The sequence below is a fragment of the Chlamydotis macqueenii genome, chromosome 2, assembly GCF_036417535.1.
Source record: "Chlamydotis macqueenii isolate bChlMac1 chromosome 2, bChlMac1.mat, whole genome shotgun sequence".
Classification (NCBI taxonomy): Eukaryota; Metazoa; Chordata; class Aves; order Otidiformes; family Otididae; genus Chlamydotis; species Chlamydotis macqueenii.
This window is the reverse complement of record NC_141557.1, coordinates 18,964,558-18,980,442: the sequence shown is the minus strand read 5'-3', so window position 1 is coordinate 18,980,442 and position 15,885 is coordinate 18,964,558. Positions and strand designations below refer to the sequence as shown.

The 15,885-nt window shown below is 37.5% G+C and overlaps 1 protein-coding gene across 3 annotated transcripts in view; it reads right to left on the bottom strand.

The window, feature by feature from the left end:
* PIP4K2A (phosphatidylinositol-5-phosphate 4-kinase type 2 alpha) overlaps positions 1 to 15,885 on the bottom strand; it is a 116,104-nt gene that overhangs the window by 23,795 nt on the left and 76,424 nt on the right. For all 3 annotated transcript variants that reach the window (XM_086742184.1, XM_086742182.1, XM_086742183.1), the window contains one exon: positions 9,602 to 9,754. In XM_086742184.1, the coding sequence (XP_086598310.1) occupies positions 9,602 to 9,754 (153 nt within the window). The remainder of the gene's footprint in view (positions 1 to 9,601; positions 9,755 to 15,885) is intronic.

Below are 15,885 nucleotides of genomic sequence, written 5' to 3'. Positions count from 1 at the left end.
TATGATTGTATGTCTCAAAATACAAAGGAGTTTGGCGGTGAAAGGCCACAAAAGCAATGTCAGCCCTGAGCAGTGCACAAAGATTGATCAGATTGCACCTGAGAAGTCCTCTGTGTTTAACAGACGCAGAAGTTTTAAGTTGGAGTTCTTAAATAGAAGGATTTTCAACGACAGACCTGTTATCAATCTCACAAAGTAGTTAAAATGTGTTACAGGACACATAGCTCATTTTGACCACCAGTAATTTTACTTAGAGATCCGATCATAAAGTGAAATCAAAACTATTAATGCTGAGGTTACAGAAAACTTGTTTAAAACACTAATCCCTATTAGTCAAACCACACTGATTATTTTATTATAAACATCAAGTACTTGGCATATATCCTAAAGGGAAATACTTTTCTAATGCTTTACAGAAGGTGGGGTTATTCTTATAAAAACATTTACTGAGCGATTCCTTCTCTAAGATTATTAGGTTCTGCAAGGATGATAAAAACAAATCTAACTTCCAAGAAGAGTTTAGTGCCACAGAATTTTAGGCCACTAAACTCTTTAATGGAATCAGCCATTCCTAATCATATGGCTCTTAACTACAGAATTCAAATTGAAATATATATTATTATTCCATATGGGGATCTGAGATGCAGAAACTTTTATCTGAAATCAGACAAAGTTTGTGCCACGTGAAGGAATGGCAGCTACGCATCTCAAGTACCACACTAACATCCCTATGCCCTTCCTCTCAGTTGCTAAGGTCACAGTCTTGACACTTAAACCACCTCCTTCACCCTAGCTATTGCTAACTCTCCGACTTTAACCTTTCTGGTCCAGAGCGTCACCATCTGTAAAACAGCAACGTCATTAATACAGAACACGTGCAACACACCCACTGTAATAACATAAAATAAATCCTTTGGTTAGCAGTATACAACCCCCTCCCAACTGTTCTGCATTACCTACAAGAAAAAAAAGGCAATTAATGAGAGTCACTTAAGCCCTATTTTAAAGTTAGGGTTAGTCATTTGCTAACACTGTTTCATTTTAATATTTTGCAAACAAGCCTTCTGAAAGGGCAATGTTACTAGCATGAAGCAGAGGACATGAAAATCTCTGCTAGCACCGCTCTTCATTTGATAAAAAGGGACTTGGTTGTATTCTTGCAGGCTTCTAAGAGACCTCAAAGCAGACCATGTACCGCAACTGTTGTTTCCTACTCGCTGCTGACTGTGGACACTTGTGCCATTGCAATTTAAAGAAAAGCCCCTAAAGTGATTTCAGTGTTTCCCACGACAGCATTTTTTTATCCTGATCAGGAGACAAAGGAAAGAGGAAGGAATGCCACTTGCTTTCAGCATCTACAAGGTTGGTCTAGAACTTCCTACCTTTGAAACTATCAATCCCCCATATCTGCATCACAGAGGAGGCAAAACGTGTCATCTGTTTGGGTGGGAGTCCAGCAGGACTTGCACTGGTGACTGTGGTTGGTAGATTTTCAATTTGTCCATCTTGATACAAATGAAGTAGCAATTTAGTCACCTCAAGGTGCTTTTTAGGAATGATTTCCTGAAGCTTCCCACTCACAGCTGGAATAAAAGTGAGCCTAGAAAATAAGCCGGTACATGCTTAACAGGACTGCTAAGTTTCAGTGAGAGAAAAGACCTTCACTCCTTTATGTTAACTCTTACTAAAAAGAACATTAAAACAATTCTATCAAGCAGCCTTGCTAAATAAAACTGTAATACTTAGCTAATACATTTACAAGTTCTTATATGCAGTAACAAAATTAATCTTTTTAAAAAAGAGTGTTATAATAAACACCCCATGTTTTGTTAATTCAGACAATTTCCATTTTTCTGCACAGCATGAGGACAATATCACAATTAACAAAATAAAGTATCATCAACATGTTGACCCATTTTATCAGCTGTGCAGTATAGGTTTCAAATATGTAATTTTCTGAGCTCTCTTGAACCCCATGCTTAAAGCTGAAAATTAGGTAAGAAATTGCTTGTGACCCTATATTCTCAGTAATTGTTTTTACAAATATGGCTTCAAGATTCCTCAATAAGAAAAGAACTTTTCCAATCTCATTTTACATGAAAAATAAGATTCTTAGCTTCTCGCTTCCCCTTGGTAATTCTAGTAAGATATCAGGATGACTAAAAGATAACATAGTGCGTATAATTTATGGGCAAAGAAGTTATGCCACTTTTGGCTTTTTTAAAAAAAGTACAGGGTAAAATTCCAGTTTCTGCTATTTCTCTTCCTCCCCTTGGAGATAATCTGTGGAATGATTTGACAACAGTGAAGACTAAATCCTGAATTATATCTATCTTGGGTCTATGTGAAAACACAACATTCCTATTTCTCACAGATAGGACTATCTTGCAAACACTAATTCAGAAATATGCAACACCCCTTTATATAGTATATTCACTATTTGCTACATCATGATTAAGGCAATCAAGTTTGAATTATCAGAAGCCTATGTGACAAATCTATACATTCATTAGGATACTTTTAATTAAAGAAACGGAATGATGATATAATTATTTTAAAACATTTTGGACATTGTGAAGGACAAGATGTTGATACTCCTTTTTTTGGGCTCAACTTCCTTTTCCAAATTCTTTTGCCTGCAATCAGAAATATCCTCCACCTATGTGTTGTATGCATGTGTGCTGACATGCGGAATCACTCCCCAAAAAGAATTATGTCACGTTTCAGAATATTCCAATTATTGACATTTTCTTGAACCCTAATAATTTCACAGAAAATTATCCATTGGGTACTTATGTGACACATGAAAAGAATTAGCTGAACTACAGCACACAACAGAAAGTTATACATTTTCAAGGCACATAAAGCTGTTTTCTTGTAGTAAGTAATGTAGAAAAGTAATTTCATTTAAGGAAGAGTTCAATAAACATACAGGTTTTCAGATACAAGCCCTGTGATTTACAGCCTTACATTTCATGTTGTTTCAGACTTGGGCTAGTGTCAATTTTACTTCAAAGTGCAATGTAATCTAAACGTTACCACCACGTGTGATTACCCAGGCTGCAGATCTGATACCAGGAACATTATACTTGGTACTGCTACAATCAAATGAGTCACTAGGTGTGCTGATTTCTTCTGAAAGTGCTGTGCACAGCATCAATAGCTTTTATATATATGTAAAATACAATAAATATATAAAACATCTGCTGCTGAAACCCAGGCCTCAACAGAGTCAATGGAGCCAAGTCCATTCTGCCATTTTGTGTAGTTAAATATTTACTTATGAAATTTCACGTTGTTCAGTGAATACTTCCAATGTGTTTTTTGGTAACAGTTCCAGCCCATGGTTGCACATTGCCTGTTTGCAATTCCATCTAACGCCCACACTAATGAGTTTCCCATTTTCAGGATCACCTCTCCTATAGGAAACAGTGGGCCCACTGATGCAGGCAAAATGTAGGCTGTTCATATGAGAACAAGTATTCTCATCTTTACTTTTTCTGCTCCTCCTGGTTTTTCATATAAAAGCTGCTTGAGGCCATGTTCTGTGCAGCTTCTTGATTTGCACTGGGAACTGGCTGAAGGGCTTTCTTCTATTTTGTTTCTTCACAAACTTCCCTCAAATCTTCACCTCTTACTACATCAGGATGTACAGAGAGTCAGGGTCACCATTACATGGTACGCATCCTCCTTTGTGCACGTTTGTGTTTAAATAACAGTACATTATATTGTCTTGCTTTGTCTTTTTACCTACGCTTTCCCTTCTTTTTGTGATACAACTCCTGAAGAAACTCAGAGGAGCTGGGACGAAGCAAGCCATTGATAACCAACCTAAACGTAGCTCTGCTTTAGCAACCTACCCTGCTTGGTGTCAGCCCACCTCAGTGCCAATTCCTAGACACCTAGTCCCCATTTTCTTTTCTGGGGAATTCTCCAGCCTATGTTGTCACCAGTTCTGTGGAAAAAAAAAAAACCTTTTAGCCTACAGCATTTAGTTTTTCTACCTATTTATGACTTTAATGTTTTCTCCTACCTTCCACTTGATAATCTTGTCCTATTCCTTGATTCCTGTGCAGCCCTGAATCCTGTTCTTGGTGCAATTTCCTTTTTTTTTTTTTTTTTTTTTTTCCACATTACTGCCTACATTTTCCCCCCTTTCATTTATCTTCCTGTTTCTTTCATATTTTTTTTCTCTCCAGGAGCTAAGGTCATATTTTTTTTTCCTGCTTTTGTTTTCTCCTTTATGCTGTTGTCTCCCCTTTTTACCTCATTCTATTCTTTCCTTTCTTCCCATTCACTTCCCCATCACTCTCTGCTGTTTGCTGCCTCCAGTAAATGGGCAGTGCCTCTCCTTTACCACTATTCACTATTTCTGCTGGTTGCCAGGGAGACAAACAGGCAGTGCAATAGGTGTCAGTTCTGCATACAATTACCTGTGCAGGGAAGAGAATGTGCAGTCAACAGGGACAGCCACCTATAGAAAACCTAAAGTGTACCTGCACTCATGAGTAGTTTTATCCTGGAAGGCTTGTACACTAACAGTTCCCTCTTGTTCCCCTGCTTTGAGATGGCTTCTCAATTTCTTTACTGAAGTCACCTGGGTGTCAGCAGTGAGGAATAATAAATCCCTTTTGAAGTCCATTTTAATGAAAAAAGAAAAAAAGGTGTTGTTTTTTTCTGAGACACTCAAGTTGCTTTCATTTACTTTTAAAAATTTCTATCCTGCCTGCCACCGTTTCTCAAAGACACAGGACTCCACTTCTACATCAATTTACACCCATTTAAGATTTAAAGCAAGTTTATCTCACTGGGAAGGGCAGAGTATCTTGACTGAGACATTTCAGAAACTAGAACATCTGCCTATAGAGTTTTACTCAATTGTCGCCAATTTCTGCCCTTGAAAATAATATTTGTAGTTTAGAAAATATCTACATACATAATAATATCTACAATAGTATATTCTGTATTTTATGTAAACTAATAAACTTTCAGCACAAGACAATACATCCAAAAGAAGCATATAAACATAGCATGAATATATGCTGAAATGCAAAGTTTTCCTTTAGGAGGAAGCAGGGTGTTACTTGTTCCTTAAACACAGGATGAAATCCTGGCAATGCACTTATCACAGGTGACTCTGCTGAGCTCTCCTTCAACAATGCCAAAGGAGCAGAAGGTTTAACTCCATTTTTCTGGTCCACGCTCTTGGGGCCAGGAGTATAGATTTAAAACAAAACTGCACTAGATTTGGAGGTATTTCAACTAAATACTTGATTTTGCTCTCAAATACTATTTAAGTATTTAGCGTGAACATGCTTGACTAACTTACACAATTTTAAATGGTCAAACTAAATCTGTGAGTCCATACAGCAACGGCTTTTCACACTTGAAAGTCTGCCCCATTTGAGTATAGCAATGGTTCTAGCGCATTCAATAAGTAAATGATGTTCACATGAAGTTACACCTGAAGAGTAGTGAGCTACTAATAACTGATAGTATACCAGTAATGTAAGTAGCCCAAACCAATTGCAAATCATCACCAAAATGTGATTAAAAGCAGTATTTCACACTAGCTATCAGGAGATATTACAGTAGTTAGAAACTGGATAGCACAGAAATTCAGAGCATAAGAACCTAACATGTATTTGTATTTACCATAACACTTACAAACCTAGCTGGTTCATGCTCTAAGCCATGTTGCCTTTAAATGCAGACAGAAGGCTTGGTCCATGTACAATGGACTTTATAGTCATCTAGTCATAAACAGCAAGGTGCTTTGCAACTTTAACACGGAGAAAGACATTATTCTCCCTGTTTGCTTAGATGTGGTGTACTTAGTGTTTTGTTTCACTGGTTGCTTTTTTTTTAACTTTGCAAGAGGAAATAATGATCTCTAGTGTTCCTACTCACTACTAAAAGCATCAGACTCATCTGATGAGTTGACAGAAAGTGTCAGTGTTTAGACTGAAGTGTTCACCATCTGTCTGAGGTTGTGGGCCTGACTGCCACAAAAAAAAAAGGCATCACATCAGACAGGGTAAATGAATGAACGCAACTCATAATTTTGGAGAGCAACTGTAATTTAAAATTGTCAGGACTATGATTTACATTTCAACAGTTTTAATTTGGAATTGCTATATATACTTATATGCTGTTTCTATAGTAACTTCTGATACTCCTTCAAGTCTGGTTCACTTTTGGTTATTTACATATGTCTAGTAGGTAGCCTTAGGCTTGGAAATTGATCTTTTTGGTTTCACTCTTGACTTTTCTTTTTTTTTGTTTTAAACAGTGGTAATAATACTATACACTCCAATGCACCTAACTTGGTTACTTTTGCAAAACGCCATGTGATACTGCAATAAAACTCTACCCAGAAAGGAGAAAGCTAATAACTCAGCCAAACAAACATATTTTATTTTCACTCCTAACAAATCACTTGCCGTCCTGTTCCCTGAAAATAATGGTATTTTTCTAAAGTGTAGTCATGTTCATTACAACTTTGGTTAAGTAAAAACCAGGCAACCTAGACTTCTATTTCTACTTTTCAGTGGCAGTCTATATGTCTCTCTCTTGTGATGACTTCACAAAAAAACCATTGGTACTTGGAGTTAGATGTTGGAGGTGTTCATGGGAAAACTGCCCTGCTGCATTTCTCTGCTGACCACACTAACTCTCAGACAGCTCATCAATAGCTTTGTAGTTCAAAAAGGCACAAGGAGAATGACAGCTATTTTGCAAGTACCAGCGATGAAGACTACTTCGATGAATGAAGAATATATCCAGTCTCTCACACTTCTGATTTGACATGGTCCCCTCCCCAGCATTCTTTGTTTAAAGACAGCTGTCCTCTTGTATTTATTGTTAAGCAGTTCAAGCAATCTTGGAATACGTTTGATAAAGCTTGTTTGATCCCTAAACAAGGATAGAGTTACTTCCAAGGTCTAGACTGTATCATCTTGAAGTTGTTAGCCTTAATAAGGAAACAGGTGAGCAAATATTATGGTTTAAATGAAACTCAGCCAGAGTTTCAACCTGAGGAAGAAAACTGGAATGAATTTGTAGAGGGGAAAAAAAAAGCTTGAGAAAGAGAGATGAAAGAGATAATTTGTCATAAATGGCATGACTTTCACTCATATCATGTCAGAAGTAACTGGAAGATAATTCCTGCCTTCTTGGGCAGGTGAAACAGGGTGCAAGATACTGAGGGTTCACAAGTTACTGTTCATAATGGACAGATGATCTAACTTCAGGTCCTTTAGGCATACTTGATCTCTAACAAGAGAGAAAGTGTCTTCTAAAATTCACATGAATCACCTCCCCAGTCTTCATGCACCAGAGAAAGGTTATTCCTCCCAGGATGACCCCTGCACTACATAACTGGGTGAGCCTGTCTGCACGCTCCCTTCCTTGGCAGACTGCACCTTTCAAACACAGCTCTGCTCTAAGAGCAGCCTGGCAGGGGTTACGATGTAAGGGTATGCCACTCAAAGTCCCAAACACAATCACACCTGGGCTGTGAAGCACACTGAGCTGGACCAGAAATTTTCACATATCTGCTGAGTGCTGCTGGCAATCAGTGAATTGAAACTGGAGAAAAACGAACAAGTAGATATTAAAAATTTATATTTGGAAAAATTGTAATTAAAAGATGATCTTATGAATATTTCTGATAGTGATTATATTTATCTAGGTTAAAAAAACCACATGGTGGTCCTACATGTTACTGAAACAACATGCAGAGAAAAGAGTTCTTAGATCTAACACACTGAAGGCTTCCCAAGGTACTCTGGACTTGGAGGGCGTTCGGAGATCTCCCTTCAACACAGGAAGAGCAGAAAGGGAGACAGCCAAGCAGCACCACAAAGATGGCTTGCAACATCTTCAATACCAAGCACTCCAAAAGCATGCTTTCGTCTCCCTTCCACCTCCAAAGATGGCTTTAAAATTGGTTTTACAAAAGCAAGAGTATTTTAAAAAACCCCAACACTCAAAAACATCGCAAGATAAAAAATAAACCACCTAAAACAACAGAAAAGCCCCAACCCCAAATCTCCTGAAGTCTTTACCTGAAATGCCAACCCACACAAGTGAGCAGGAAGATGGAAAGAAGGATTAAAAACCCCCTCCTATTGGGTATGATATTTTACATGATTTTTAGAGGCTTTTCTGATTTCTGCAGCTTTAGAGCTTATCCAAACAGATCTGGGGCTAAGAAATGAGCACTGACTTTATTAAGGCTTCTCGTATTTCCCACATTCTGCTCTCCCCTGTGCTATCCACACTAATTATTCACTGGCACAGTATGACAGCTATCTAGGCTGATTTGAGGGATCTCCACTGTTCACTCTTGACTTTACTGTTGTTCATGGAAATTCACATTGGCAAAATCTGTTTTTTTTTTTATTAGCAGGAATTTTACATTAATTAAATCTAATTTTTCATTTCTCATACAACACAACTTCAATTGTTTGAAATCTGTTGTTAGTGAAACAGAAAACGTTCAGTCATCAGACCAGGAAGAAAAAGATCATTCATATACACATATACAGACATCTCCAAGCTAGCCCAGAATAAAGTAGCTTTGTTCTGGTTTTATTTAGCGAGGGGTGGCCTAAGGTGGTAGCTTCTGTAAGAAACTGCTAGAAGTTGCTCCCCTTTGTCCAGTGGACTCGGCTGGGCCTAGGGCAGACCTGCTGTGGAGCAGGTTGTCCCCCTGCAGCCCATGGAGATCCACAGAGGGGCAGAGATTCAACTGCAGCCTGTGGAGGACCCCATGCCAGGGCAGGCAGATGCCTGAAGGAGGCTGTGGCCCATGGAGGGCCCGCTGGGGCAGCCGTTCTGGAGGGACTGCACCCCGTGGAAGAGATGACCCACGCCGGAGCAGTTTCACAAAGGACTGTAGGCCATGGGTGGGACCCCACGATGGAGCAAGGGAGGAATGTGAGGAGTTCTTTCCCTGACAACGAAGCAGCGGCATAAAACAAGGTGTGATCGATTGACTGTAACCCCCATTCCCTCTTCCCCCCTGTGCCACTCGGGGGGGGAAGGTAGTAGAGATAATGTTAAGCCCGGGAAGAGGGAGGGGTGGGGGGAGGTTATCTTGTTCCCTGTCTCATTCTCCTGCTTTGTTTTTAGCAACAAATGAATAATTTTCCCCACGTTGAGTCTGTTTTGCCCGTAACAGTAACTTTAATAACCTCGAGCCTTTTTTTCTTACATTATCTCTCCCTATTCTCTTGGAGGATGGGGGGAGTGAGAGAGACACTGCGCAGTCTGGTCCCGATCGGAGCTAAACTATGACAGGCTTCAAGCCTGGGAGTCCACTAGCTGAAGTAAAGAGCATCTTCCTCATCAGGCCTCCAAGTTAGTACCTCTGTATCAGGTAGACATATCATTTTACTTAAAGCTAGCTGAGATATGTAGAAAAGTGCAGCCTTGTAAATTGCAGACATACAGTAAATTGCTCATGCAAAAGGGAGAATGTCTGAAGTGACCTTTTTTCATACTTATTAATTTAAAATTTTTAATATTGTAAAAAAGATTCACATTGTAATATTTAAGAAGAGATCCCACACCCTGATAATAATTAGTACATTACCTGATGGTATTTCTTCAGTATGTTGTGCATTTCTGCTACATCTTCACTTGTTATAGTTTTGATGATATACCTTTTGTCGTAAGATGTATGAAAGCGGGCACCGCTGCGTGCTTGGGAATCATTGGCAAGAGGTGCGCTTCTTGTCAATGAATTCTGTCAATTGATTTAAAGTAAAAAAGCATCAAGTCAGACAAAAATATGCAATTTTAATTAGAACAAATATAAAACATTTACATCTATTTTAAAACCTTTTTCAGAGCCGAACTCTGCAAAGCAGGCAATCACAGACTACATTATCTTGGCAATCCAAAATGTTCTGAGAACCAAACAATGTTTGGGGGAAGGTATTGCCTATCAGCGGGGTTCAAAAGTCATTCTCAATGCTGAATGAGAATTTACTGCACTGTTACATATACCTTATCAGCTTTGGGGAAGAAAACATACAGTAATTAAATATCCACAATGAACACTATATTACACCAAAATAGCTACAAATAGAGGATTCATCCGTAGTAGCAGTATCACTTCAAAACTGAGCAGGGTTTGCTACCATGCCAGTGTGATCTGGTGCATAAACAAGATCACAGCTAGGTTTCTTAGTTCTAGTACCCGAGCTATTCCAATGATTTAATATCTAGTGTTAAGTAAGTACTATTATTGTACGGTACATCCTTTTGTAAAATAGATCTACCTTCCTACAGACTCAAGAGAAGATTAGTTAATGACTGTCTAGTAGTTATAAGAAAAACTGTTAGAGATTAGTGACCATTTTTAGACTGAGGCTTGAGACTACTTGCACTTCAAGAGTAGCAAAAGCAGCCTTCTGCTTTTTTTCAGAAAAAAGTATTCACATTAATTTCTTTGTATTTAAAAACAATAGACAAAGCATAACAACTTGCTTTTGGGTGGAAATATATTTCTTTACCAGTAAGAGTTTATGCCACTTGTTACATGCTTGAATTATGCTGAAGAACAATGATGTTCTTACACCTTAAGTCTACTTACATAAAAATGGACCACACTCTGAAAAAGTTAAACAAGTTAATTACACACTGATGGAAGACCTGGGTATTTATGAAATAAACTTGTACTGCCCAGTCCTGCTATAGTTCCTCATTGTACCATAATGCACAAACAGCTGTTGCTAAATTGAAATATACTTCCCTGTTCTTCCACACTCACACACCGTAATGTTCTCCCTCCTAGAAGAAAAACCATTTTCACAGAAAGTTTCAATAAATTTTTGTATATAGGTGTAATCATTGCAGATTCCTAAAAAGGCAAAGCTCAGTTCCAGTAGCTACAGCATATGACATGTCTGTGTGGTTTGATAAGGCACCGTGAACTAAGTCACAGAACAGATTTACACTGGAAGAATGACAAAGCTTTCAGACAGTAACTAGAAACAGGCTCAGTCTACCACAACCAGGTACCAAACTGACAAAATTTTATTTTTATAGGAGCTGTGTCTTATATGGAAGTTTTACCATTGATAAATCTGTTCAGAAGCTCTATTGGACTTCAGTAGGTGTTGGACATGCAGATTCAATCCCAGTGACAGAAGGTCAGTAATTATTATAAAGTAATAATCTCAACCAAGAGATAAGGGCAACTATAGCCCCAGTTTAAGAGGGCACTTGAACACATACAATTATGTCTCCATATTTTGGAGACCCATTGACTTCAACAGGCCTTCAGCATATTTAAAACTTATCCTATATGTGAGATTTTTTTCTGGAATCAGTTTAATGTAAAATAAAAACATTTTCCTACAAGGTTATTTTGTTCTACTCAAATACTCAGGAGTAATAGGAGTAACAGTAAATCACCTAAAAGCACACAGCTGTACAAGGTCTTATCAGAATGAAAACCTTAATTATGCACACTTCTCCCTATATATTTCTAGGCTTGTGCAATGAACCAGAATCACTGTTAATGTCAATGATAAAATGTGATGTCTTTCTCCATTACCCTCTCTGTTCACTGAAGAAAGGGAGGATGTGGGTGCTCTGGTAATGTTTATAGATAAACGATTTTTCTAGACTAATCAGAACAAAGCTTCAGGGATAACCATTGCACTGGCAGTAGGATTTGGATAGCTAGTTTCAACAGATGCGAGTCCTGATACATCATCACTTTACGTGGTATTGAAGACAGTAGAAAAGAGAATTTAAGTATTACTGCAGGTTTTCTTTAGCTGTTTTCAGATGTTTCCTATTCAAATTCATTTCATACCACTCCATCACCGAAACATTTTTATGTACTGGTGAAGTCTACTCAAGAGAACAGGTATCAAAGGGATCAAATTTTCTTAATGCTACACTTGATATCAGTACTCCATTCATTTTCAAATTGAATCATAAACAGACCTAGTGGTAGAAACAATCCTCTGTAGAAATCCTCTCTGTTCTAGAGTCAGTACTTGGCTTTGTTTCCAGTGCATATATTTTATAATTTAAGATCAAGAACTGAAAATATTTTTTTAAAAAAATGTGCAAATTCATTCTTAATCACATACTAGAAAATATGTAGTAATATAATAATTATTTTTAATTTTGAAAAAAGCTAAAGCACAGGTGATTATTAGTGTATGCAGTGAATTAAACTACTGCTAAGTTATTAGGTTGTAATTCACTTAGCAATAACAAAAGCTACTGGGTAATTATTTGTTACTGTTCCCAGCAGAAACAGGTGCATTATTCTGAGGTTAGCTATTGCAATAAAGAAGTAACCACAGTTTTCTGAATGCATTTTTCCCAGAGAACTCCAGTCTCCAAACAGTAAGCCCTGTGGTATAAACCTTGAAAGCAATTAACATGGGGGTAGACTTCAGTTGCTTTGCTATAAAAAGTTGCAAAAAGGTGTACTTGCTAGTCTGCCACTGAACCTCTGAAGGAGGAGGGAAAGAGGGAAGATGGGAAGGAGGATCTGAACTAGCATTATTCTCCAAAATTTCCAGTACTCTTGAGGTATATTTTAACATTCTTCACTAAAAGACTTGTCAGATTTGAGTGAAATTCAGACCTGGGACTAGTTGGTACAAATGAAACATCTTGTTAGCAATGTCTTGACTGAGATACAACATATGGGAGATTCTTCTTCTCTGGACTTTTCAGATGCTGAAGCTCAGTTACTAATTCTGTGGCCAGAAAGGGATAAAAATGACGGCTTTTGATTTCAAACCTTCCGAATGCTATTCCTATAACCATACGCTCTTTCAAAATCTTTCTCCTTTTGTCTTCATAAGCACTATTTGCACAGGAGAGCTCTTCTAAGTGTTAGGCCTTAAAATAAAGTTCTTCCTGCAAATATAACCTCCTTTCACTCCATTGTTCAACCTGGAATATCTAGTACATAGATATATTTATGTAGCATCCCATCAAAACAAATATATTCCCATCAGGGGAGGCAGGGGGCAGAATTTATGATATTTGATACATTAAAAAATATAGACCAGCTTAAGCAATAAGAAATTCTAACAAAAATAAATAACAGCTGTTACAGTAAGAGAATGAATCAACTAATACTCCTTTTATCATGCTTGTTTCATTACAATTCTGGCTAGACAGAAAAAAAAATAGAAACTAGTCAAATTCAAACAGAAATTAATACATTTAGTCATATCTTAAATCAACCGGAGGAAACCTTGTTAAAGTCACTTGTTTTCTTTTCCAGCAATAGCTACTTTTTTTTTCTAATGGAAATGAATTCTGCCTGATTGCTAACTGTAATGACAAGTTAATTTGAAAACACAACTATCATACCAAAAATGTTGCTAACAAGACAATATAATACATCTGTAGATAATTATTTCGCACACAATTTACTGTTTCTTAATGCTTTAATAGGTTAGAAATGGTGATGCATTTATTTTTTAGTAGATGGCTATTTTATTATTAGTTATCTACATCAAGCTTAATTAAGAAGGCATACAGCTATCATTTTACCACATGCATATTAATTTGTTAGAATAAACTAAACAACCTCATGCCAAGCAGCACCGTTACATGTACAGGTAGCCCAAATGCCCTCTCTACAATACTCTGACTCTAGTAATAAATTGGAGTTCAAGATCAGATGTTTAAACATTAAACATGTTTAAGATTAAACCAGTCTCTAATTAAAATCATTGACACTTTATTTTTACTGCTCTCCATTCCTGTGATAACTCTCTCAATATAATGCTTGGCTCAGATACAGAATGTAGTTCCTTTGAACTCTGAAAGAAGGTGGAATATGGAGAATATCTTTAATATTACTATTTGCTATGCTTTATTTCATTACTTGTATTATTTTATTAAATAAGTATGGTTTTAAAAGCTGAAAAAATACAGCTAATTCCCTCATATTGTGCAGATTACTAGCAACTGCATTATCACTTTCTTGTGCTGATAAACGCATGGCTGAGTTGTCTTTGGACAGTTTTATTTGTAATGGTTAACTCTCACTTCTGTGAACACAGAAAAGTTAAAAAATAGTTCAAATTCCACCTAGGTACGATGCAAAGTATCTTATCTCTCAACTACACTAGTTATATTTCTTTATAGTTAGAAATCAGTCTTCAATAAAATACAAATACATGGTGCCTGATCATGACATCAATGAATGTTTAAATAAAAGCATGACAAGCATTGGCCTGCAGTGGTAAGTCATCATTAGCAAGTAAGATCAAAGAATCGAACTAGAAGAGTTTAGGGGTCTCAAAGGGGAAACAACATGGCTATTTAAAAACACTTAAAAAACACTGAGACCCTTCCCTTTTGATGTAGGTGAGGTTAACTTACCTGTTTGACCCAACACTATTAAGTATAAATCAAAGAATTTTGATTCAACCCTGCCAAATACTAACAAATTAACACTACATATATTAGAATATATTATTCTCTTATATTATTCTCTTTTTGGGAAAATATTTCTCGTAAATTAACACACAAAATGGCCAAGATGGTCCTGCACTTAAACCTCTTTTAAGCACAGCCACTAGTAAACCTATAACTGATAAGAAATCTTAAATAAAAAGACAAGTAACATCACATGTGACATCCAATAAGCACTTTGCACCATGAAGACTGTGGAAAGTTTGTAAGAGTTTCTCTTTTTAAATTAGATATTAGACGTATCTAGATAAGTTAAAAAGTTTAACTTATTCTAGGGTTATCTAAGCCAAGGTTTTAAGTCAATCACCTTTATCTTAATGCAGACGGTAATAAGAAACATGTAGTAGTGCTCAGACAGACTAAAACCATGCATTTATTTGAATTGCACTGGTCTGTAGTTCAGACTGCTATTGGATGCACTGTAAAGACTTGTCTCTTAACTGTCAAATGCAGTTTTGTGAAACATAGTAGAACAACCCTGTGACTCAGATGACTTTTTCTAGAACACACAGATACGTTTCAGTGATGATTTGTACAAAAAGTGAGTAAAATAAGTTGTACTGTAGATATCTGTGCACAAATGCCTTGAAAAAAAAAAGCTGACTGAACCTGCCTAAAGAGAGGAGCATAGGGCTCTTCCTCTGCTTCCTTGCTCAGCACTAAATTCGGCTATAAGCGACCCATCACCATCCCCAGCAACAATATCTGCTTCCTAGGTGAGGTTTGTGTAGGGGACTGGGAAGGAAATAAAGAATGAAACTCAAGCATCCCCCTTTTCCAAAAGGAAAATATAAGTGAGGTTGAGGCGGGGGAAAGGAGAGAGAGAGAGATAGATCATGGCAAATACCAGATTGAATTCCCTCTGGTTCTGCTTCTTAATTAGGGGAGGACTAAGTGGAATATGAACAGATGGGAAATGAGTCACTCCTCACTCAGCGCAGATCTATGAGCTACAAAGCCAGAACAGGGGGAAAACCCTTCAGAAACAGACAAAAACCACCCAACTCTTATCCTCCAAAAGACACAAGTTTGATGACTTAATAACCCTTTCACCATCACTTACCGCTACTACATAGCACTTCCATATTGTGTCAGGAACCAATGGAGCATGTATTCAGCTGTACAACGTTGGAATGTCATAACAAGTTTAAAATCACCTGCTTATACTATAGCATTAGCAAGCACAAAACTCAAAGAAAAGAGGATCAACACCGCCCTGTCCCTTTCAGATTTTCCCAGCCTTCTCCAGCTCCGCCACGGTGTGCCTCGGTCCTCTGGCACAATTAGAACATCTGTCAGCCACACATACCCTGTTCCACTTAACAGCTTCACTTAGCAACTCACTGCAAGTCTCCTGCTCCGGGTGTGCGGGTTCTGCCAATTCCCCATTCACTTCTCATTTGTGAA